The sequence below is a fragment of the Pleurodeles waltl genome, chromosome 11 (genome assembly GCF_031143425.1).
Source record: "Pleurodeles waltl isolate 20211129_DDA chromosome 11, aPleWal1.hap1.20221129, whole genome shotgun sequence".
Taxonomy (NCBI): Eukaryota; Metazoa; Chordata; class Amphibia; order Caudata; family Salamandridae; genus Pleurodeles; species Pleurodeles waltl.
In genome coordinates, this window is record NC_090450.1 from 272,050,296 (window position 1) to 272,076,906 (window position 26,611).

The 26,611-nt window shown below is 42.7% G+C and overlaps 1 protein-coding gene across 5 annotated transcripts in view; it reads right to left on the bottom strand.

The window, feature by feature from the left end:
- STAG1 (STAG1 cohesin complex component) overlaps positions 1–26,611 on the bottom strand; it is a 995,019-nt gene that overhangs the window by 701,585 nt on the left and 266,823 nt on the right. For all 5 annotated transcript variants that reach the window (XM_069213542.1, XM_069213540.1, XM_069213544.1 and 2 more), the window contains 4 exons: positions 25,733–25,900; positions 21,466–21,562; positions 7,585–7,661; positions 3,294–3,498 (listed from right to left, as the gene is read on the bottom strand). In XM_069213542.1, the coding sequence (XP_069069643.1) occupies positions 3,294–3,498; positions 7,585–7,661; positions 21,466–21,562; positions 25,733–25,900 (547 nt within the window). The remainder of the gene's footprint in view (positions 1–3,293; positions 3,499–7,584; positions 7,662–21,465; positions 21,563–25,732; positions 25,901–26,611) is intronic.

Sequence of the window (26,611 nt, forward strand, 5' to 3'; positions counted from 1 at the left end):
TTTTTTTTTTTTTTTAAACTTTTCAGGAGGGCTGCCAACACTTCCTTATTGAAGTGTTGGTAGCCAATCGGATATTAGCAAGGGGCCAGTCGGATCCGCGGAGTATCTGCATGCCCAGAATATCTATAAATTTTAAACTCTAGTATCTCCAAAGCTGCTGAATGAATTTACAACAAATCACGAAAAGCATGCTTTCAGGACTGTGATCAAGCTTTCTGCCAAATGTGAAGCAATTCCGTTCAGCGGGTCGGATTGTAGTAGTGTCCAAAATTTTGAAAAATACCATTGACACTGAATGAGGAAAAAGTGTTTTGGCCACCCCCCCCCTTCTTCTATGCCCCTGCTTGACAGATCACCCCGAAACATTCTAGAAAGCAGCTGAACTGACCAAAGTAAAGGTTTTGAAAATTTCTTGATGATCCATTAAATCATGCCAAAGTTATTGACAAAAAAAATGCTCTGTCTATGGTAAAAAATACTCCCAACTAGAATACAAAGTGGCGAACGCCACTAGGACAGACAGACTATATATATATATATATATATATATATATATATATATATATATATATATATATATACACACACACACACACACACACACACACACACACACACACACACACAAAGCCTTACTCGTCAGCCACTTGATGTGGCAGGCTGTGACGGGGGAAGTAGCCCCCCCCCCCTCTCTTTCTATTACCAGGTGAAGCTCCTCCTCCTGCTCAGAGCTCCTCTCCACAGGTGGTCTTGCAGCAGAAAGTCACAGCCACAATGATTCATTGTGAAACTCTTTATTTTATGACAAACAAAACAATCCTGATATGTTTTATGTTTACACATCCACTTGCTCAGGGGGAGCCCAGAGAAGGAGATATTTGACCTGGGGTGTGTATGCATGTGTAAATATATATATTTCCTAGTGGCAGTCACGACTAGGTAGTTATAGTTAGGGCCTAGTTTCTATAGAAAGTGTTTTTGACTTCTCTTTATCTTTGGTGTCGGGTGACTAATCTTTATGAATTTTTCAAAAACCTATACGCTCTCTTCAGCTGCTGTCTAGAACGTTTTGGGGTGATCCATCAAGCATGGGCAGAGAAAAAGGGAGGTTTCAAAACACATTTTCCCCTGCATTTTTCAATAGGGACTTTCAACATGACTACAGTCAGAACCGCTGGACGGAGTTAGCTCCTGGTCCAGTAAGAGCCTTTTTGTTATTTAGTATAAATCTGTTCAGTAGTTTGAAATATGTAAGGAAATTCAAATGTGTATATATAAGGACACGAAGGCTCCGCAAACTCTCCTACTCTCATGCTGAGATCCGATTGGTTGCCTTCACTTCAACCACAAACTGTTGGCAGCCATCTTGGGACTCTGCTTCAGCTAAGTTTCAGAAAAAAGTGGGGGAGAAAAAAAAAGGGGGACGAGGGCGAATCTGCGGCAAAATATTTTTTTTTAAAATGCATGGGCTCCCGCACTTGTTATACTAAAGCCCCCAGTTGGGCCAGAGGCATATGAAAAATGGAGGGAGGGGTATTTGTATGCCCTAAGAACCGCCACACCCAGAGCTTATATTAAATTTCAGTTATATGTGGAGGGGGCCCAGTCACACAGACATGTGGGCAGGGAAACTATTGCTCTCACAGACACAGAGCTGCATATTTAGCTGCTCCCTGTGACAGCAAAGCGGTTCCAGCAGGAGGCGGGGACCCGGCTGGGACAGCAGGGGGCCCTGCTAGGCACCCAAGACCGATGACTGGGCCCCTGGGGATGGGATCAATGCAGCCCCTCTCCTCCATTTAATGAAGGCCAGGCCCTGAGGGATGGCGTGCCCGGGGCAGAGATCGGCTCGGGAGGTGGGGGCTGCGCATCCACCTCACCTGTTAAATGTGGTGGGCACCAGGGGATGGGTTTCCTAGGGCTGATATAGGCTCCCCCACACAGGCCCTTAAACACACGAGGTAGCACTTACTAATCATTAGAAAGTGCTCCAGGTGGATAGATACTTTATGTAAACTGTGGACTGTTAGATAAAAGAGCAGGTGAGCTTCTGTTCTGGTCCTGATGCTCATTTCACATAAATTAAACCTCAACAGGAACTGCTTACAAATATAAACGTAGCAGGTGTCCCAGTGAAGATCCACTTCTGGAAACGACAAATGATCCTAACTCCTGAGATTGGCGAAGACAAAGCAAGTGTTTACTCCGCAATTCCATACTGAAAAATGATCCAAAATCCTTTGTGAACGTGAATGCATCTTTCATCTATTAGAGCGCAGACAGAGACTCTCACACTCACATAAACCCTCTCACAGCCACTCTCTCACCCAGACAGAAAAAAAATAAAAATCACTGACAAAAAAACACGTAAGTTAGAGATGTTATAGTTAGGCTCTGAATTTACTCGCACAAAACCATACAAATTCAGCAGTTAGATATTTCAAGTAACTATAACTCACGCCCTAAGGTAACTATAACTCGTGGACTCGCAATACACTAGTTACCCGATATTACAGCACTCATGGCAACTTTTATAATGTCAATAAAAATATCAATGAAACATTAGTCAAATTTTTAAATAAAAAAAATTCATGTCGGGCACGAGTTAGTTACTTGAAATAACTAACTGCAAGTGCTCAATTTCTCTGGTTTTGTGCGTGTAATATCAGTACCTAACTATAATGTCCCTGTAACCTTTGGTTTAATATATACACACACACCCACTTAACTTCTCTGTAAGCTTTCGTTTTTTAGGTGAATTTCTAGGAATTTTTTTTTTTTTTTTAATTCTACTTCCTAGCTATAGCATCCCTGTAACTTTTTTTTTTTTTTTTTTTTTCAGTGAATGCAGTCAACATAACACATAATTGTGGACTTTAAGTGAAATGCTTACCTACCCATATATACTTACTATTCTGAAATTCCGGTAGTCGATATTTTGTCTACAATTGATTTATAGGACAAAAGTTTGCAGATGATTTTCTGGGAGGTCACCCTGCACTTATTGTGTACAGTGATTCACAGCGGCATAGCAATCAAAATCTGATCAATGCTACTGTAAATGTTAGAAATATATCTATCACAACTAAAACCTACAAGCAAAATCTAGTTTTCACGGGAATTTAAACGTTCAATGAGCTTTAGGTGGCAAATACGAAGAGTTACAATGGCTTAATAACTAGGGGATACAATTTGACAATCATTAGGAGACATGCTCATTGCAAGCATATATGGCGGTGACAAAATAGAAACCGCACGTTGAATTTCAAGCACAAGAAAGAACAGCTACTCACCTGCCAGTGTACTAGTGTGCCTGAAAGCTCGGACCTGGGAATCTGACAGGCCAGTTAGTAACGAAATCACTGTATCCATCATGTACTCATCATAAATTATACTGTACTGACACTGTCGAATCAGAACGCCAATGAATTCACAAAAATTGGAACGGAACTTTTTCCACTGTGGGCCAGGCATAGTAAGGGGGTAATCACCACTGTCCTAAAAGAAAAAAACATTAATTAAGATCATGAGACACTCATTCACTTTCAAGAAAAGTTTACTACACTGAGTATTAGTTGCATACTCCAATAGTTATTTCTTATTGATTCAGGGTCTATGGCCCATTGCAGCAGAGTTTTAACTGCACCTTTATTTTTAGATTGGAAGGACGAATTACTTGATATGATTACGATATTGATTATCTGTATGTATATTAAGATGGAATCAAACTGGAAGCAGACTGAACTCTAACTTCACGAAAACAATGGAGGTAAGTATTTGAAATTTGAGGAAAGAAAGCAACTAAAACAGGCAGAACAAAGGGAACAAATGAATATGTGAACAGAAACAGTTATCAAAAATCCGACTTCACAAGAAAGAATTCCTAGAAAATCACATTTCTACTTTAAGGGAGGTCCACTGATAAACAAACGTTGACCAACAAGCGTGTGTACTGGATCTCAAACCACTTTCAATCCATAATCTATCCTCATCTATCTATCCCTATGAGTTCCTATCTAACTATCTCTATCTATCTTTCCTCTCTCTCCATTTCTTTATATCGGTTTATATCTACGTATGTCTGTCTATTGCCATCTGCCTATCTCATCTATCTACCATCTGTCCCTCCAGCTATCTCTCTATAAATCTAGATCTCTCTTTATATACCTCTCTCTGCTTGACAACATTTTGCAAAGAAAACAAACATATTTGCAGTTCCAAAACGAATCATGAGCAAGCACAGGAGTAATAAGTTGCAGTAGGCCTGTTGGTGGTGGGGGGGGGTCACAATTGCCTTCTTGCTACCCTTGAGCCTTCTTGCTACCCTCTCGCGATCCTTTTGTTCACAATACCCTCCTAGAACCTCACTCTGTACTTTTAGATCCTGGTTGAACCACAGCAATCGGACCTGGAGATTCCACTTTTTCCCTATCCCCTTTATACCCTATGCCTCAAACTGCATAGACTATCCCAGATGCTGGTACAGATCAGCTCCAAAGGTGCTACTACTTGCCCTGCCAGGTAAGGCATGAGTGGTCCAGTTCAGATGAGCGTTCTGTTTTATGTGCCATCAAAGTCAGTATGCTTTGCCCCAGCACTAAGCCAGATCTAATGGTTCAGTGCTGCTTCATTCTCTCCTGTCAGAAGAGGGGCAAGGCAGAGGAGAGTGTCGTCGCTAGGAGCTTTGCACGATTTCAGCAATATTTCCAGGAGCTTTGCACGATTTCAGCAATATTGCCCAGCTGCTTCTCTTTTATTACATTCTAAAATAACTACAGAAACATTTCCTCTATATATCGCAATGGTACATGAATGGGGATGCTACTGTTTGGGGGAGGGGGCGGGGGGGGGGGGTGTTGCCTTTACAACCTGTATTATGTTTACAATGTACAATTTACATCTGGCAATTGAACCAATGGTTAATAACTGTTAAGAACATGGAATCAAAGTTTATGGTGTTGAGTCAGAAATGGTCTGATGGTTTAACGAGTTGACGAATACCCTAGAGGAACTAAAAGCTGAAAGATTGAGGTGGAGTGCCTAGCTGGAAAAATCTACAGCCTCCTTTTCAAAGCTTCAACAAGCAGTAGTTTCTCCAGGCTACATCTGAGAAGAATCAATCGGCCAATTGTCAGTGTATATCACAACAAGACCCTCCCGCAACGGCTAAAAAGCAAAAATGTGCAACTATTTCTACCAAAACAAAATAGTGGTTATAGCAATAAGTTTAAGATGTACACTATAGCTGAATGTTGACAGCTGAATGCAGCAATTGATGAGTGAACCAAAGATCCTAAAAGAGGTGTTTCAATTATTTTATATTCTTGGCCAGCCTGTGGGCAATCAAGAAATTTGAATTTTCACAAGCGCTGGGCAAGTACACTCAAACAAGAAACGAGAAGGAAATAAAAATTGGTTGGTTAAAAAAAATGATGTTCCTACATATCAATGGAAATGTTTTTCCTGTGGTCTGGACTTGGATTAAACAGTCGACTGTAGAAGTAAAATGATATTGGCCGTGCCAGGTCAAATTGCTTTAACAGCGATTACCTGCAACAGTACCCAACACAACAGGAAATCGACCAATACTATCTTTCAGAGCCACATCAAATTGCGTAGCATATCTTATGTCAAACTTTCGACTAAAGAGTCTACCCGGTGGCTCGACTAGGTCTGCCTAAAGAAATGTGTTAATGTCACTAGTAAAGGTATAGCGAACAGGAGCTGAAAAATAAGCAATTATTTTGAAAGTACTCCAGTGTTACGTTAATTCTACATAGAACTGATTACCCTGCCTGGCATACTTAGAGGGGCACAGAGAAATGATCTATTTCAAATGATACCTAGGCCTCAAGAAATAATTCAACTTTTAATTGGCACTTTATAGTTATATATGTTTATGTCACTTGGATTTGTTTAAAGCCATTTCTACTCATTGTCTTTAGACCAAATGATTTTATTAATAATCAAAATAATTTGTGTATTTAATGTTTAACATTTTATGCACTTTCCACCTTGGCATGGCCGTGCATATAAAATAAATTATTAGTATTTACTGGTAGCCTTTTAAGGCTGAGGTTAACAAGGAGATTAAGAAAAATGAAACAAAAGCAATTATCGTCAAAGTTCCCCTCGTTGTGCAACCTACTGGAACGGTAAGTCCAGGTCAATCAAAATCATCTTTGTCATTAGTCACCTAAACTTGGCAGCTACCTTCAAGTGAAGAGGAAAAACTAAAACAAAGCTCTTCGGTAAAAGTACCTTAGGAGTGGGACTTCAGTTATCTGAACCTTGCCCTTATACATTTAAGTTCTAGGTAAGGCCACAACAGTTCTTTTACACCCGAACGTCTTGTGCTGCCAGTCAGACAAGACCGCAAAATACCATAGGCTGCACCTTCCTAACAAAAATGCATGCACAATATTACGTGACTGAATTAAATTGCACGACAGATTAAAAAAAAAAAAAAAAACACCTGGCAGCAGTTAATGAGGCTGAGAAGCGAAGTCCTTGTCCAGATAATTTCAGTTCAAAGAGGTTTCAAGTTCCGGATTTTAGGTAACTTGTCAGAGAAAAATAAAATTTAGATTACCGCGGAACACTTCGAAAGTTCGGTGCTAGGATTGACATCAATGTATTCGTGGGAAAAAAAGTTTAGATTTCAACGGCAGTTTCTAAACTCACCACAAGGTGGAAGCAAGACCCAATGGAAGTGAATAAGAGACGGGCATCAAGTTAACGAAAACGTTCGTGATATGCCAGAATAATCCCCGACATAAAGACGATTTTCAAAATTCAAGGGGAAATACCACACAAGACGTGTTTTCGGTATTAAATATCCAAAAATTACCCAGTGAATGTAGTTTCAGATGAAACTTGTCACTTCCTCACAACAGCTGAAATGTGATACTTCGAAGCCTGCCTCTCCTTATTCTCAGAAGGACTTCAGGTGCATAGGTGGCACACTTTATAACTAAGTAGATGCATGGGCACCACAAGTTAAAATAAAATAAAAAAGTTACATGTGCCTCTTTACCACATGAAATGTATGAGAGGCTACAGAGTGTGGAAAACAATTAAAGCTGCAAAACGTAAACTTTGTGCTGTTTGAAAAGAGAATGAAAAACAACTGACTGGAAGACACCGGGATTTTCCATCATGAGCCAATCAGGACTGAACATTGTGTTTCTTAGAAATTCTACTTTATTATAACTACAGAAGACTATTTTAAAGTACCAACGGCCACGTGATGATAAACCATAAGGAACAGTGAACGATATGCACCACAAAATTTGGAGATTACAGGGCAAGCATAGAAAATGACACAGAAAAGGTGCAATAAAGGTCGGTATAGCAGGGAAAGTTATGGGGTATCTCCAGTATTCCTACATGTAGTGGGTACCTACATTTATAACTTATTTTAATTACTATTTTAGGTTGAACACTTCTACAAGCAGCACACAGGCAACTGGTATGTAAAAATGGATGGCAATCAATGTGTGTGCGGGCGGATGGCATAACACCTCAGCTTTATGCATCACGTCGCTTTCTTAATGAGGTATCTATCTATAACTTGACACCTACCTCATCAAACTCTTCCGTCATTTTTCTTATTATTTCGGCGTTCTGCATGTTTCTGAACATTTCGATTCGGACGGTACCTGAAGAAATAGGGTACACATCTTAATCTCGTGAAAAAAACAATAAGTAACTTTCTTTCAAATAACACCGAGGATAGAGAAACATAATTTTCAAGACTATAAGTGATCACAAAGATCAAGTACATTTTAGTCCTGGCTTCACAAAACATACAGTTCCAGCTTTGCAGAATACAGTACAGACAAGTATTTGTCGGGGGTAATGCCCCTAGCAGTTCTAAAACACATGTCTCTGTTTAGGGAAATTAACAGCTGAAGTGGTATTTGATTTAGGCTGTTCTCTTGAAGAGAAGTTGGGTTTTCATTTGGTGTAGACCTGTAATTGGGACATTCCTGCATTTCTAACTTGCAGAAGAATCCATAATTTCAATGATGATTGATTTTCGTTATTAAACAAATCGCCATACAAACGGATTTAAACTGTTTCTGTTCTCACTGAGTTTCTCTCACGGTGCAATGTATTACTAGAAACCATTTAAAACCATGATGGTATGACTTAACCTTATTCTTCTATCAACCTTATCTTGGATACGATTTGAAGAGCTGAAACAGGATTTTTCTTTTCTACATTTGCGAGTCTCTTGTAAACCCTCTGTTGATGAGGCATGTATTGCAATTATCACCAAGACTGCTAATGACTATTACCACACTACGCTCTTACACACTATTGCCAAGGATAGCAGTAACTCAATAGTTGCTCAACCTTTCCCACAAAAGCATAGCCTATCCATTTGTTACAACACTAGCACAATGCTGTTTTGCACTACCGTTTACCTGTTGCTTAATTGTAAAGTGAAAATAGCAGTCAGAAAATGATATGCTAGGTATATAGAAACTCATTAACGGCTTCTAGAATAAATTCTATCTGACCAGATAAAAGCTGTCACGGCCTTAGTTTAAGAGGAAACTCCACTTAAACGAGAACTGTTAAACATGCACGTTTCTCCCACGTCACATGGGTTTCCCTGAACCTGTCAAAGCATTGTTAAGCGTTGGACACGGAAAATTTGAAAATTAATAAATAATGGAGCAAGTCAGATGATACTTTTCAAGAAGGTCTCCTTACTTTTCCAAGCTGTTATCCAAACAATGGAAACACATTACCAAGCTGAGTGAATTTGTTAATTTCTGATAGCTTGCATATTGTGTTGGGTTTTTGCTGACACCTATTAAACTAAGACTGGACGAAGTGATCATTCTTTTAATTTATATACACAAGTGATTCAATATATAATCCAAAGCAACTCGACACACATCGTCAATGCAGTTGCTTTTACAACAGTGGTGAGAGCTTAGAAATTCATTTCAAATGTCTGGTCTTGCCTTACAAAGAATCATACACATTTTTTTTGTAGAACACACTGAGCGAACTTTTTAAAAGAATGTGTCCAATGAACTGAAAATCTTAGTGGGCGATTCATGACTACAGAGCAATTCTGCCTGCCTGTGCTTTCCGGAAAAGTTTAGGCACAATTAGCTTAATTTTGGTTGAAAGCCAGTCCAATCACTTGAACATCTTTAATGAACTCAAGTGAGACTGGCTATTCACGTAAGATTCTATAGTTAAATCGAGTTCCAAAAGACCTACTCCCCATAAATCCTGTGGCAAGAATCGACCACATACGAACAGCGTTTCATGAAAAGTTACCAATTAGTAATCCGAGATTATCCTCGTGGGAATTATTTCTGAAACCATAAATAGCAAAGCTACAGATCTGCAGGTTCCCCAGATCGCTTTCTATAATATATATTAATAATAATTTTAAAATTGAAAGTACATGATGTCCTACAGAGCAACCAAGGATGGGCAGGAACAAAACGATGATTTTAGTCAACAGGGAGGAAGTGGGATATTAAAGGATTCAGAGAGACTACCTATGAGGGAGAGAAGATTACAAGTAACATTTTTCTCCTCCATCATGGTAGTCTTCAAAATCCATGAATATTTCAGCACAAAATAGCAAGCTGAAAATCCCGGCATCATAGGCGATTACAAAGGACAAGGGTCCTGAAAAGAAAGGCCAGGAGAAAGTTTTATTCAGCAGGAATATGAAATTCTTTTGGGAATAACAGTAGGATGACTTCTCCAAGCAGACACAATATAACGTTTTCAAAGCAGAGATCTTGGAGCTCAATAACCTTTCTGGGTGAGAATAAGGGCTCACAAACACCTCTTGCAAAGACTTAAAATGGGGCCCACTAATTCGGACAGAAAAAGCACCTGCGAGCATTTGCGGGGGGGGGGGGGGGGGGGGGGTTCTATTAAAAGCGTATAGGTCTTGCAAAAAATCCGATCAATTACATGATGAATATATAATGTATATACACACTGCCTGTACCCGCTGCTTTTTTGGCAATTTTGGTGCTATAGAAATTATGTATACACACACACACACCAAGTGACAGCCAAAAGTATGGCAGTACACTTTCATTGGTAATATCTCAATACCATCCATTACTGGGTATAAGATGCAGATGCCCTACCACTTAAAAACAGAGGCATCTCTTGAGGAGGAACGTTTGGACTATTTCAGGATATTTATGCAGTCTATCTGGAAGGTTTAAGTGGCTCAAGTGCAGATATTCAGTGGCCAGGTAGTCGAATACAGATGGAAGGCTGGGACAGAAGATCTTCCAAAAAATCTTGGAATAAGGGCACAAAAGCTTCATGCAGGACTTATAAAGTGGCACAGATTCAGATGCAATCTTTTCTCAACCAGTCCCGAGCAATAACCCTCACAGTCACCATGAGTTTGCCAATCACTCTCGGAAACAAGTAGATCTCCCTGGTCTTAAACACTGAAAAGAGCTTCACTGTAAGCCACATATTTGTATTCATTCATGAGATGCCTCGTGGGTTAGCCCGCCTTCCAATTCTGTAGGCCTGGAAGAGTAATCCCTTTTGCTGTAGTATTCCCCACCAGAGAAAAGTACAAGATTGCCTGAAAGCAACTCTGGCAACAGTTCCTTTCTGCTTTTTGACCTACTTGCACTACTTGTTTCAACTTTCTTTGCAGGAAAGGTCATGCGTCGATTTCCAGACATGCAGCTTCGGTTCTTTACTGCAATGAAAAATTGATGCCCAGGACAATGCATAGAAAATCCAGACACGCTGTCTTGTTGGGACGACAGTGAAACAGGCACTGCGTCGATTCTGCAACTTTGAGACAGGTGCTGCATTGATTCTCCAGCCGCGAGGCCGGGTGCTGTTTCGATTCTTCAGCCATGAGACAGGCGGTGCAGCAATTCTTCCAGTGTGCGCATTGATTCATGGATTTTCTCCTTCAGATCACCAGCTTGCACTTGGAAGAAGAGTCCAGGCACTGGCAGGTGGAATCTTTGATGTCCCTGAGAATTAACAGGAGGCAAGCTCAGCCCAAGCCTTTGGAGAACCTTTGGAAGCAGCTCTTCTTCCTGGCAGAATTTCCTCAGTTCAGAAGGATTCCGACTATGTGGTGTTAGAGGACGACTACTTATTTCTGTATTTGAAGTAGGCAAACTTCAAAGATAAATATTTTTAGTGCACAAGACCCTTCCTTTCCCTGCCCTGGCCCCAGACACGCCAAGGGGCTGGAGATTGCGTTTTGTGAGGACAGGCACAGCCCTATTATGTGCAAGTGTCTGTTCCTCCCACCACTCTAGCACAGGAAGACCCATCAACATGGTGATGGGCCATCAGAATTTGCAGGGCACACCGCACACCTCAGCTACCTTTGTGTGACTTCTTAGAGTGAATACACACAGCCCAACTATCATCCTGACCCAGGCAAGTATTTGGCGGACAGGCAGAGGCACAGAAAACTGAGCAAGAAAATGCATACTTTCTAAAAGTAGCTTTTTGAAACTCTCAATTCAAAAACCAACTTCACCAAAAGATGTATTTTTAAATTGTGAGTTAAGAGACCCCCAAACTCCACATCTGTATCTGCTCTCAATTGGAAACTACACTTAAGATACTTCAAGGCAATTCCAACACTACCCTGTGGGAGATAGAGTCCTTGCAATACTGAAAAACAAAATTAGCATATTTCACTAGGTCAACATGGCAGTTTAAAACTGCACACCAACATTGCAGTGGCAGGCTTGAGATATGTTTGCAGGGCTGTTCACGTGGGTGGCACAGTCAGTGCTGCAAGCCCACTAGTAGTATTTGATTTACAGGCCCTGGGCACACCCCTGTGCACTATACTTGCAGCTTACTAGTAAATCAAATATACCAATCATGGAGAAACCCAAACAGCAATACAATTTACCCAGGGAGCACTTGCACTTTAGCACTGGTAAGTAGTGGTAAAGTGCTCAGAGTCCTAAAGCCAGCAAAAACTAAATTCAGCACAGGATCAAAAACAGGAGGTCAGAGGCAAAAAGACAGGGGAAACCACGCCAAGAACTACCAGGTTTAACAGATATTGGCAGGCTTCTTTGAGCATGGTTCTTCAACCTACATGAATATTACATTACTTCTGTTCCTCAATTACTGGCCATCATTTATCATGGATGGAAAGTAAAAGAATCTTGTTGATTTCTTCTTAAATGGATGGCCAATCAACCATGTTACTGAATTGAATTGTTTTTGCCATCCAACACTGTCCTTTTTTTGTTTCATTTACTCTTTTAGCTTCAATTTTCTTTCTAGTGATAATTTCCTTGTCTTTCTCTTGCAGATTACTAAATAGTCCTTCTTGCTATCTTTTTATTGAAAGGCCCATTCATTCATAAACATTCAAAGTGCCCAGGTGGAACAGATGTTGTCAATAGTTGATATACCATTTTGACAGGTGTCATTCTCCCAAAACTTCCAACACTTGAGTTGTAGCTAGTTAAATAGGTCTTGCCATCACAGTAATGCAGTATCTAGGTGCTGCAAAAACAAAATGTGCTTATTACTAATTTCAGTGTTACTCAATTTATAGTTGAAACACTCATCTGGTAGTGCACGGATCTGATTTGTGATGTCATGAGCGAATTAAGCAGAATGAGTTTAATTCACTCACTGCGTTTTGAGAGTAGGCCTTTCACAGAACTATCTCCGTAACACACACGCTTAAACAAGGTTAGAGATTTAAGAAAAACAAAGTTGCAAACATTAACTTCACAACATTACTTTGACACACAGGCTGATTTTGGTATAACTGATTATAAAACTGATGTATAGGATTCCATGTGTCAACTGGATGAGTTACAATTTCTTTGCCCGATTTTCCCTCAAGTACTTATTTTTTCACATATTTTACGTTGCATTGACACGTCGCACATAACCTTTGGTGATGGTTACAAGGTATCGCTAAACAATTAATGGATTCTTAACTTGCTGCCAATGTTATTTTTCTGCATTTTTACTTGGATGTAATGGCATTGAACAAACTCAAGGGCAAATGCAGGCCAAGCAAAACGCACCAAATGAACCTGAAGCGATTCAACATAACAAAATAAAGAACATAATTTAATACTTTAAGAATCACTTGTTACTTAAGGACTCGGCTTTGTAGAAAATAAATTATTCCCTTTCACTCATCACTATACTATCTTTCTAGGTCATCTCCACTGGCCTTTCATTTTCATCTGAGAGGTCACCCCCCAGCACTCATGCCTTCTTGGTACTGAAACATTTCAAGACTGTTTGAATGAAGGCGTATGCATAGGTATTCAGAAACCCTTTGCAGAACAGGAAGCCAATGAAATGCCTTGCAAGATATGTAATGAAAATGTCACTTACCCAGTGTACATCTGTTCGTGGCATCAGTCGCTGGAGATTCACATGTTCTGCATAGCTCGCCATCTGGTGTTGGCTCGGAGTGTTACAAGTTGTTTTTCTTCGAAGAAGTCTTTCGAGTCACGGGACGGAGTGACTCCTCCTTCTGTCTCCATTGCGCATGGGCGTCGACTCCATCTTTGATTGTTTTCCCCGCAGAGGGTGAGGTAGGAGTTGTGTTGTAGTAATAGTGCCCATGCAATGGAGTGACTAAGTATGTACCTATTTAAGGCTAAAATAATATATATACAAATGTACAAAGTTGAAGCTAACTTCCGAACTGCTACAGGCTCCCGGGGAGGTGGGTGGGCACATGTGAATCTCCAGCGACTGATGCCACGAACAGATGTACACTGGGTAAGTGACATTTTCAGTTCGATGGCATCTGTCGCTGTAGATACACATGTTCTGCATAGACTAGTAAGCAGTTATCTCCCCAAAAGCGGTGGCTCAGCCTGTAGGAATGGAAGTGGTTTGAAATAATGTTCTTAACACAGCTTGACCTACTGTGGCTTGCTGTGCGGATAACACGTCTACACAGTAGTGCTTGGTGAACGTGTGTGACGTAGACCATGTGGCTGCCTTACATATTTCTTGCATTGGGATGTTTCCTAGAAAGGCCATGGTAGCACCTTTTTTTCTGGTTGAGTGTGCCCTTGGTGTAATGGGCAGTTGTCGTTTTGCTTTAAGGTAGCAGATTTGGATACATTTAACTATCCATCTGGCTATACCTTGTTTTGATATTGGGTTTCCTGCATGAGGTTTTTGGAATGCAATAAATAGTTGTTTAGTCTTTCTGATGTTTTTCGTTCTGTCAATGTAGTACATTAATGCTCTTTTGACATCTAATGTATGTAGTGCCCTCTCAGCTACGGAATCTGGCTGTGGGAAGAACACTGGTAGTTTCACTGTTTGATTTAGGTGGAACGGTGAAATAACCTTTGGTAAAAATTTAGGATTAGTCCTTAGGACGACTTTATTTTTGTGTAGTTGTATAAAAAGGTTCTTGTATTGTAAACGCCTGAATTTCGCGTACTCTTCTTAGAGATGTAATGGCGATGAGAAATGCAACCTTCCAGGTTAGGAACTGTATTTCGCAAGAGTGCATGGGTTCAAAAGGTGGACCCATGAGTCTTGTTAAGACAACATTTAAGTTCCATGAAGGAACAGGTGGTGTTCTTGGTGGTATAATTCTTTTAAGGCCTTCCATGAATGCTTTAATAACTGGTATCCTATATAGGGAAGTTGAATAGGTAGTCTGCAGGTATGCAGATATTGCCGCAAGGTGTATTTTAATGGAAGAGAAGGCTAGGTTAGATTTTTGTAAGTGAAGCAAGTAACCCACTACGTCCTTTGGAGTTGCGTGTAAAGGTTGGATCTGATTATGATGGCAGTAGCAGACAAACCTCTTCCATTTACTTGCATAGCAGTGCCTAGTGGACGGCCTTCTGGCTTGCTTTATGACGTCCATACATTCTTGGGTAAGTTGTAAGTGTCCGAATTCTAGGATTTCAGGAGCCAGATTGCTAGATTCAGCGATGCTGGATCTGGATGTCTGATCTGTTGGTTGTGTTGTGTTAACAGATCCGGCCTGTTGGGCAATTTGATGTGGGGTACTACAGATAGGTCTAGCAGTGTTGTGTACCAGGGTTGCCTTGCCCAAGTTGGTGCTATTAAAATGAGTTTGAGTTTGTTTTGACTCAATTTGTTTACCAGATAAGGAAGGAGAGGGAGAGGAGGAAAAGCGTAGGCAAATATCCCTGACCAGTTCATCCATAGGGCATTGCCTTGGGACTGCCTGTGTGGGTATCTGGATGCGAAGTTTTGGCATTTTGCGTTCTCTCTTGTTGCAAACAAGTCTATTTGAGGTGTTCCCCAGAGTCTGAAGTAAGTGTTTAGAATTTGGGGGTGAATTTCCCATTCGTGGACCTGTTGGTGATCTCGAGAGTGATTGTCTGCATGTTGATTCTGGATCCCTGGAATAAACTGCGCTATTAGGCGAATGTGGTTGTGAATTGCCCATCGCCATATCTTCTGTGCTAGAAGGCTCAACTGCGTTGAGTGAGTCCCCCCCTGTTTGTTTAGATAATACATTGTTGTCATTTTGTCTGTTTTGACAAGAATGTATTTGTGAGTTATAATTGGTTGGAAAGCCCTTAATGCTTGAAAAACTGCTAGCATTTCTAGGTGATTTATATGCAGTTTTGTTTGATGTACGTTCCATTGTCCTTGTATGCTGTGTTGATCGAGGTGTGCTCCCCACCCCGTCATGGAAGCATCTGTTATTACGTATTGTGGCACTGGGTCTTGGAATGGCCGCCCTTTGTTTAAATTTATACTGTTCCACCATAGAAGCGAGAGGTAAGTTTGGCGGTCTATCAACACCAGATCTAGAAGGTGACCCTGTGCTTGTGACCATTGTGATGCTAGGCACTGTTGTAAGGGCCTCATGTGTAGTCTTGCGTTCGGGACAATGGCTATGCATGAAGACATCATGCCTAGGAGTTGTAATATCAACTTTGCTTGTATTGTTTGTGTTGGATACATGCGTTGTATGATCTTGTTGAAATTTTGAATTCTTGGTGGACTTGGAGTGGCTACTCCTTTTGTTGTGTCTATTATGGCTCCCAGGTATTGTTGTACTTTGCACAGCAAAATTTTGGATTTTGCAAAGTTGACGGTGAAACCTAGTTTGTAGAGGGTTTGTATGATTTGATTTGTGTGTTGTAAGCACTTTGCTAGTGAATTGGTTTTGATTAGCCAGTCGTCTAGATACGGGAATACATGTATTTGCTGCCTTCTGATGTGTGCAGCCACTACTGCTAGACATTTTGTAAAGACTCTTGGTGCGGTTGTTAAACCAAAAGGCAATACTTTGAATTGGTAATGTATTCCTTTGAATACGAACCGTAGGTATTTCCTGTGCGACGGATGTATTGGTATATGGAAATACGCGTCTTTGAGGTCTAAGGTTGTCATGTAGTCCTGTAGTTTTAGCAATGGTAACACTTCTTGTAGCGTGACCATGTGAAAGGGGTCTGATTTGATGTAGGTGTTTAGTATTCTGAGGTCTAGGATTGGTCTCAGTGTTTTGTCCTTTTTTGGTATTAAGAAGTACAGTGAATAGACTCCTGTGTTTGTTTGTGTGTTTGGTACTAATTCGATTGCATTCTTTTGCAATAGTGCTTGAACTTCTATTTCCAGAAGTTCGGAATGTTGTTTTGATAAATTCTGTGCTTTTGGTGGTATGTTTGGAGGGAATTGTAGGAATTCTATGCAATAACCATGTCGGATAATTGCTAAGACCCAAGTGTCTGTAGTTATTTCCTCCCATGCTTTGTAATAATGACCTATTCTTCCCCCCACTGGTGTTGTGTGGAGGGGGTGAGTGACATCTGAGTCAGTGCTTGGTTGTAGGGGTTTTGGGGCTTTGAAATTTTCCTCTATTCCTAGGGAATTGCCCTCCTCTGTATTGGCCCCGAAAGCCTCCCCTGTACTGTCCCTGGTAGCTGGACGGTGTTGCCTGCGAGGTGCTGGCTTGTGTGGCCTGACCCCGAAACCCCCCTCTAAAGGGTGTCTTGCGGAAGGTGCTATAGGTTCCTCTGCTCTGCGGGGAGTAGTGCGCCCATGGCTTTAGCAGTGTCAGTGTCTAAGTTTTTCGATTGCCGTGTCCACTTCTGGTCCGAACAGTTGTTTTTCGTTGAATGGCATATTGAGCACTGCCTGCTGTATCTCTAGTTTGAACCCAGACGTTCTTAGCCATGCGTGCCTTCTAATGGTCACAGATGAATTAATTGTTCTTGCAGCTGTGTCTGCTGCGTCCATAGAAGATCGTATCTGGTTATTTGATATGTTCTGTCCTTCCTCAACCACCTGCTTTGCCCTCTTTTGTAGTTCCTTGGGAAGATGCTCGATGAGGTGTTGCATCTCATCCCAATGGGCTCTGTCATAGCGCGCAAGTAGTGCTTGAGAGTTAGCGATGCGCCACTGGTTTGCAGCTTGTACTGCGACTCTTTTCCCAGCTGCATCGAACTTGCGGCTCTCTTTATCTGGGGGTGGTGCATCCCCAGATGTGTGGGAGTTGGCTCTTTTCCGAGCTGCTCCTACTACGACGGAATCTGGTGGCAGCTGTGTGGTGATGAAAACAGGGTCTGTAGGAGGTGCCTTATACTTCTTTTCCACCCTTGGCGTTATTGCCCTACTTTTGACCGGCTCCTTGAATATTTCCTTTGCGTGCCGAAGCATACCTGGCAGCATAGGCAGGCTTTGGTAGGAGCTGTGGGTGGAGGAGAGGGTGTTGAATAAAAAGTCATCCTCGACTTGTTCTGAGTGGAGGTTTACGTTGTGGAATTGTGCTGCTCTAGCCACCACTTGAGAGTATGCTGAGCTGTCTTCTGGTGGTGAGGGCTTTGTTGGATATGCCTCCGGACTGTTGTCCGACACTGGGGCGTCATATAAGTCCCAAGCGTCTTGATCCTGGTCACCTTGGCTCATGGTGGTGTGAGCCGGGGAATGTGACGGAGTTTGCGCTGGTGAGACGTTAATTACAGGTGGAGGAGAGGGTGGCGGAGTCACCTTTTTCACCATTTTTGTTTGTGGCGCCTGGTCTGTTTGAAACTCCAGTCTCCTTTTTCTCCTAATAGGGGGAAGGGTGCTTATTCTTCCTGTTCCCTGCTGTATGATAATACGTTTTTGCGTATGGTCCACTTCGGTGGATTGCAGCTCTTCCTCAAACCTATGCTTTCGCATCTGAGAGGACAGTGATTGCTCCTCTGTATAAGAGCCTGGACCTGGGTCGGTTACGGGTTGTTTCGGCACCAAAACCCTGCCTGTATCTTTTTTCGGCTCCGAGGTGGCTTTTTTCTTTTTTGGAGTCGAAACCTCTCGGCGTCGATCTTCGTCGGTGCCGCTGTCTCGGCGTCGAGCCGCTTCTACACCGCTATCTCGGTGTCGTTGCTTTTCTCCAGCACTTTCTCGATCCCGAGAAGGCTGCGTGCCGGTGTCTCGACCGGAGTCGGACGATCTCGGCACTGTTTGGGCCTTTTTCGGTGCCGATGGTCGGTCACCGAATTTATGGGTGGAGCCATGGCCTGGTGGCAGTGGCGTCCCCTGGGCCTTGACACTCTTCTTATGTGTTGTTTTCGACGTCTTACTCACGGTTCTTTGATCGTCGAATTCCTCGGAGTCCGATTCGTGGATCGAAAAGGTTTCTTCTTCCTCTTGTTCCTCGAACTCTCGGTGCGCTGTCGGCGTGGACGCCATCTGAAGTCTCCTGGCTCGACGGTCACGGAGTGTCTTTCGGGACCGGAACGCACGACAGGCCTCGCAAGTCTCTTCACTGTGCTCAGGTGACAGGCACAGGTTACAGACCAAATGTTGGTCTGTATACGGGTATTTGTTGTGGCATTTGGGACAAAAACGGAACGGGGTCCGTTCCATCGACGTTGTTCGACACGCGGTCTGGCCGACCAGGCCCCGACGGGGGATCGAAAACTACCCCGAAGGGCACCGGAGCGCGTCGATCTTCGATGCGGTGTTGAATCTAACTACGCCGATCCCGAACGCAACAATACCGACGAAAATCTTCCGATATTAACTAACTTTCCGTTCCGAAACTCGGAGCGACAGGAACACGTCCGAACCCGATGGCGGAAAGAAAACAATTGAAGATGGAGTCGACGCCCATGCGCAATGGAGACAGAAGGAGGAGTCACTCGGTCCCGTGACTCGAAAGACTTCTTCGAAGAAAAACAACTTGTAACACTCCGACCCAACACCAGATGGCGAGCTATGCAGAACATGTGTATCTACAGCGACAGATGCCATCGAACATATGGTTACATTTCAACCACCATAAGGCCCCCCCACCCCCAAAAGACAGCTAAGATATGAACTAGTCATAATATAACAAGGACCTCATCTGAATACCAAGGTAAGATCATACAGTGGTAAAAGTGCAGAGTACAAAAGAAGCTATCATGTTTGTATGAAGCTCATATGGAAGAAAAAAAAATTAAGCATCTTGCAGAATACAGATAGGAAGCAAAAAGCATGATACCAATACTGTGTTAATTTGTTCCTGAAAAGGAAATTCTGTCGGGCTTCAGTTGAAAAAAGTTAGAGCTCATCCATGGTTGAATAGCCAACCCTAGTTTCACCTGCAGACAGAACTTGGGGCCTGCTAATCCATTTAAATGATCAGATGGATGTAATCTCGGTACAAATCACAGCAGACAAAATATTTTAGCTGCTTGACCTAAGACTGAATAAATAAATGGGCTCTGCAGGCTTTTGATATCAGAATGGATGCTCTGAATCGTTTTGATGAAAAAGAAACAGATGTCTCATAACTAGCCTAAAAAGAAGAGCTTAATACCTTTCTATAATATAATGCTCTTCCTGATGGAGACTCCAGCTGCTGCAGATCTCACCTTTATAGTGTTCCCAGGCGACAGATTTGGAGACTTCTTCTGAAATGCTCCTGCACGCCAGCAGTTGACTGTCGCTCTGTGGTGATACAACAGTGCCTCCGAAGTGACTAAGCAGATCCGCATATAAGCGCCACCCCTGCACGCTGCCATCATTTTCCTGTATGTTTCCTCCCCCGCTCAGACACTGAGCACAGAACGAACTGAGTGTGCCGATTCTCTAACCTGAGACCCTTTTAGATGTTAAACAGACCACTCCACCAAACAGCAGTGGGAAATCTGCGATGAACAAGAGTACCCAACTGAATGCTATTGAGGGTATTCTTCTGAGGGATACTTCCAATTGCGAGTTGCTCTTCTTTAGAATGCATACCACAGCAGTAGTCCCCGAAGTTGAAGCATCTGGAGAGTGGACTCAGACGTGAGAGTCCTACAGAACTGGGAGGTCAACGTGACCTTTGTACAGGAACGGACTATCAAGACAGAGTTTAGGATTAACAAAGAATACATAAAGAAAGGGAGGTTAGCGCATCAGTGTGGCGTTTATATGAGACTCCACTTCATCACTTCCAAAGTGTTGTGGAGTCACCACTAAGCCACACGGCATCATCCTGCCGGGGTGCAGGCACATTCCTGAAGAAATCAACAGATACAGACTAGCACCTGGAAATATTCTAGAGGAAAGGAGTATGCAATGAGAAATATCCATCCAGACAAGAGACCTGCAATGCTGGATCCAGGAAAGACTTGAGGGATTAAGCGAGCCCCTACAAGTGCAGACACATTCTGCTTTCAATCAAAAAAAATGTTTAATCAAGGATCTAGTTCATCATGCCAGGGAAGCTGTGGCCTTGATGTGGACCTTAGGGATTCTTAGGGCGAGGAACACAGCAAGGAAGTCTGCAAGCCTTCCTCCAGAAGCGTGTTTATGATTGCTTTCTGCAACCTATGCATATGTACAATTAAAGTTGTGATCCTGGCATTTGTTCTTTGGCCATACAACTATTCAAAAAGAAAAAAAAAAAAGAATCTCACTCATTCACCCTGTACTGCTCGTCCTGTGCAATGCGGGTCTAATGTACTGACAGAGAAATGGATTTTGTGGACCAGTAGCCACTTGTGTTAATTCATACTACTTCTAAATTATATATATGGTTTATTTTATATTTAAACTATATGGTTTATTTTATATTTAAATTATACTTGCCAAGGTTCAAAGTAACCTTCTACTTAAGCGATGGCACCACAATTAATGAAATTCAGATATAGTAAACAAATGTAAATGCCAGAATATACGAGATGTGTAAAATTAATGCATTCTAATACTGTATATAGAACATTAACACTTTTTGCAACAAAACACTTTCCAACAATTCAATGCTTTTGCTAAATAACTTAATTTCAACTTGACGCCTCACACATGCTAAAGCTTTAGCTCTAATTGAGCCAACTTCTTGCTACCTATAGTTCAATTGTGATGTTGCAGAGAGCAATTCCAATAGTAGTAAAAAAAAATGTGCATGAAATAATGGAAGCAGTTAAAAGAATGCTTTTTGAAGAACCAAATTCAGGCTCAGAAGTACAGACAGGGAAGATTATTACGACATCAATATTTATGATTAAGTACCTTTGCATCCTGAACACTGAATGAAGAAGTTGATCAAATCCAGCAGTGCAATGTCTCGGTCCTGTTTGTATGACTCAATCCAGTCATCAACTACAGCCTGGAAAGAAAGAATTAATTAAATGGCAGACTACAACTCATTAAGTGCTGAACACTGTCAGTGCTACATACTGTAATGAATGGCTGTCTCTTGCTAAAGTTCCAGGGGTTTGATTTTCTTTTTATGGAAGGAGTCATAAAAATAAGACTGCTTTGAAACTCACAATTTTAGACTTGTGCAACACAAGATTAAAGGATCACTGGCAAGCCTATGTAATATACCAATACGTCATTGCTACCTCATCCAGAAGCTTAAAAACAGCAATTCAGCTTCTTTTTTATTTAAAAAAAAAGACAATTCATGCAAATCAGTTTACATGATGCTCAAATCCTAAGGAGTTACAAAACAGTAGTAGTGAACAAGGGTTGCTGGCCAAAACCAGTGATTCAAATGCTGAGGTTCTCTACGTAAAGCGAAGGGTTGGCCTGTCTTGGGACTACTGGGATTTAAATCGCTGACCAACAATTTAAACATTCCTGAAGAATCAGGGACCATAACATGTATAGAAATCAGGAGTGGGCGATACATTTCGCTCATTCAGTGGAGCTGGCATAATTTTGGCCACTCTGCATTAAGATTGTAACATGAAGATCCGGCCAAATTCCAAACACCGCACAGCAGAGTATTTTCTCACACCGGCTGCCAATGCTAAGTTGGCAACCGGGAGTGAGATCTGCAGGTGCTATGAGGGGACCTGGTGACAGCAGGCAGACGCGACCTGAATGTGGCCTTAAAGGAAAAAAAAAAAAAAATTACTTGGAAACGTGGTTCTCAGTACTGGTAAATCTGAGTACTTTTGCACATTTTCATTTGTGTATTTTTTTTTTTAAAGCATTTTAGTAAAAATAACGTTTGTATATAAGGAAACATTCTGTTTTTATAACCAAAACAAATCAATGGTGACCTGTTGAGCAACATACAGATACATTTGATTGTGAACAAAAATATCCTTTATCAAAACCGAGCCGTAAAGAGTAACAATTCATAAGTGCTGCTAGAGCAGACGTTTTTAAGATGAAGAAATTAAACATGCACCTTTAAGAAACCTAACAAACACCATGAATGCATCAACTTTGGCAGTGAGGTAACTGGATCAGCTTTAGGTGTGAGGCTGGGCAGGGGTCTCTCCCCTCTAAAAGTTAATGTGTTCACCCGGTTCGATAAGAAATACAGTGACGGGCACTGCTAGCTTCCGACCATAATGGCCGCACTGTAGCAAAGCTCCCACTAGTCCAGGGCTGAAGCCCCTTTAACATCCGTTCATCTATCTGTCCTCAGAGCACACACTGTGACCCTTAGGATGCGGTAGCTCCGAGACACCAAGGGTGCTGCGCAAGCGACCCCAGGTCAAGCAAAGACAGCAGGAGTGAGGTCTGCGCGTTTTGCGGAGGCTGCGGCCTCCCTCGAGTGCAGCAGAGAACAGATTGGGCAGAGGCAGGCAGCAGAGCTCCCGACTCCGCTCCTCGCACCGCAAGAATGATAGCCCCGGCGGGGCAATAACGGAGTCCCCCCCCTTCCTGAGCATCCTGACGAGAGACACAGACGGGCAAGGAGGGTGTGCCACTATGCAACCCACTACACCCAAGGGGGATGCGGATCGTGGGGCCGAACGGGGCCTGCTGCTACTCCCTGCCCCCACACTAAGTTTGCTCCCAGTCCGGTGGCCTGCGAGAGAGGAGGAGAGGGTGCATCTTAGGAGCCCAAAATAAGGTGCGCCAGGCACAGGCCCGGCGACAGAGCTGGGTGGTGGCCCCAGGCCTAGTCTTGGGCGGGGGAGGTCCAGTGATGCATGCGCAGAGCTACAAGCAGCAGGACGGCCCGGTGAGCGACCAAAGTAGGCCCGAGGGACCAGGTGATCAAAGTCAACTCCGCATCACTCAAGAACAAGTACGTGAACTTAAGGCCACAACAGCAACACTGGAGGCTACAACTGGAGACTTCAAAGGGTGCTCCTGCCAAGATAACATTAGAATAATCGGGGTGCCCAAGAAAACTAAATAACCAATGGTAGACCTATTTGTAGAAGAGCTAATCATGAAACAGTTGCAACCACGTGGTCTCTTTAAATATATCATAGTGAATACCTGGTGTTCCCTCAAAACCTGGCACATCTTGTGTTTTTTCACGAATTTACTCTCCGTGTACGAAACGCCACAGCTTCCCGGAGGTCAAATAAGTCCTGAGAGAGTGTGAACTTAAGTACTCAATGCTTTTCCCAGCACAGCTCCGGGTAATAGCCAACGGCAAGACTCACTACTTCTCCTTACCAGAAGAAACATGGGTCTGGCTGGAGGGCTGGTAGAGAGTCAGCAAACATACATTGGGGACAGTCAAGTAGGCAGCGAAAAGAAGGCCACGAACCAGGCCCTCAGAATCCATCAGACAAGGAACACCGCTGGAGCCCACCCTACCAGACTTGGAAGTCCAGCAAACGCATTCGGTGGTGCCCTAAGAGCATGACCCAGACTAGACTGCACAGATAGACTGGGAGCACTGCCGCAAGCCTCAGTGCCCAGACTGTGCCCCGACTGCGGCCAGCAGAGGGGGGGGCTGCCTGAAGAAGACTGCTCCTTGTTAAAACTGTTGTGCTCTTGGGGACGAGACTGGGATCACTTGTCACTCACCCCTAGGTTAGTTTTGTTACTCATGGGCGATAGGCACTCTGCACTGTTGGTGTGGCAGGTAGTCTAAGACCCGATCTTCATGGAGGGGGCTGATTTTGTTGGGGATTGCTATTTGCTTAATGTTTTAGTTGCAATTAAGCCAAGTAATAACTATGCACAGAGTGAAGTCGTAGGACACAGGCATTTTCCACTTTCCAGGGCCGAAGTTGCCCAACCCCACCAGCCGCTACAGTCCACACAGGCCCATACATTCTGTTACACTTTCCCACATGGCTAAGCTAGCACTGAAAATCCTGTTCTGGAACGTCAACAGACTCTAGGACAAAATCAAAAGGGGAGTGGTCCTACAATACCTCAAAAGACATTCCCCGGACGTGGCACTCCTGCAGGAGACCCACCTCCCAGGGAACAGTTGACGTGCATTAGACAGATTAGGGTTATGGAATGGTAGCACATGCTGGCTAGACTGCCTCTTCTAGGGGTTGGGCATACTCATGAAAAAAATAAATGAAACGGAAGTGGGAACCATTAAAAACCTGAGACCAGGCAAGGCAATGGGTCCCAGCGGGATCCCCATTGAACTGTATAAACTGACAAAACCCTTGCTCCCCACCACCCTAAAAACCCCTTAAACAGATCTATAAGGAGAGCCTGACCAAAGGGGAACCCCCCCCCCCAGATCAGCGCTTGGCCTCCATAATCGTATTACGTAAGGAAGGGGAACCAGAAGAAGACTGCAGCTCCTATCCCTTAATCTCCCTACTAAATGCGGAGGTCAAGATACTAGCCAAAATGTTGGCTTCCCGCCTCACACCAATCATATCCACATTGATTCATTGCGACTAATTGGGGTTTATGCCACATCAAAACACAGCACTGAACATCAGGAGGATTATGCAACGATTCTGTCACTCGATGCCCGTATGGCCTTCGACTCTGCTGAGTGGCCATACTTATTTGCAGTACTAGAACAGCTGGGCTTCGACCCCAGATTTAGGGCTTGGACACTGCTCCTCTACTCCATCCCACAAGCTCAAGTGGTGGTGAATGTTACTAGGTCGAGAATATTTCCGCTTCAGAGGTGTGGGTGGGGGGGGGATATCGCTCATGTTCTAGAACCTTTGAAAATAAGTTTAATAGTTTTAGACTACTGGAATCATTTCATAATACCATCTGATCCATCAATGTTTGCTTGAGAATTCTGCCAAGTCTAATGATTTTTGTAAGTCTCAGTGTAAAACATTTGTAAATTGTGGAAAAAAGATACTTCGGATAATACAATATGTAGACAGTAACTAATGTAAGGCGCTCATTCTCAAAGGCCAACAAAGTTCTTCAATGCAGTCCATTTGTCAGTCAAACACTAAAATATTCTCCAACGCTGGAAGACCTACTTGCCAAGTTTCAATGCAAGAGTACTGGGAAGCTCTCAACTACATTACGGTCATCTATTTTTACATTAAGACATTACAAACAATGAAAATCCCTTGACCCGAGTTTTCAGGCAACATATCTCTGGGGACACATTAAGTAGTCACAATCTTGCCTGCATAGCACTCCTGCCCATTTTAACCACTTCAAACAATGTGACTGGCTCTCCTCCCTCTCCATTCTGCTGAGGGTGACCATTTGCTCTTCCTCGTCCCACACCTCTTGACCCGTGATCGATGCGGCTCTTCTCCCCAGTGGATTTCCGGGGCTTCTTGACTGCAGACTGAGAATCAAAATATATATCATCAGTAAAGTTATCTAAATATGTGGGGGGTTATTTCAGGTGCCAAAGTATTAATAACAGTTCATTTACACGTGTATTCTCCAAAATGTGTGCTTTATAAATGGTTATGCTGATAACGTTCAACCAACAAAAAACAAAGGTAGTCTCAATGCTTAAGGTTAAGCGAAAACTCCTAGATATAATTCAGTCAAGTTTCAGCATGCCAAAGGTTCCTAAAAGTTTCAAAAAATGATTAGAAAACTAATAACTTTGGGGGAAAAGGCTCAAGGGTTGCTAATGCATACATTTAATTAGTCACATTTATTTTTCCCCATGCACGGATGAAAGAAAAATTAAAGACCTTTGGTGGTAAAAGAAAAAGTTCACAGCCTTAGATCAAATGATCAGTTCTAAAACAACATTTAGCTGACTGCTGTAGAAGACTCGTTGAAGACCTGTTGTGGACAATACCAATATTAACAATGGACTTTGGTTCACTCCATTACGCACTATTAGCTGGCTTTGCCAGTCTCATGTGCTTGCTTCTTATTCAGTGGCTAAACTCCCTTTAATAGTTCTTCTACTCCCCCCCCCCCCCCCTTGCCCACTGCCTCAAATTATATTTCCCTGTCCCTTCTAAAGTTCCTTCCTTCCCTTCCTCCTTGCTCCCAGTTGTTGTCCATCTGCATTGAGCTCCCACCCCATGCTGTT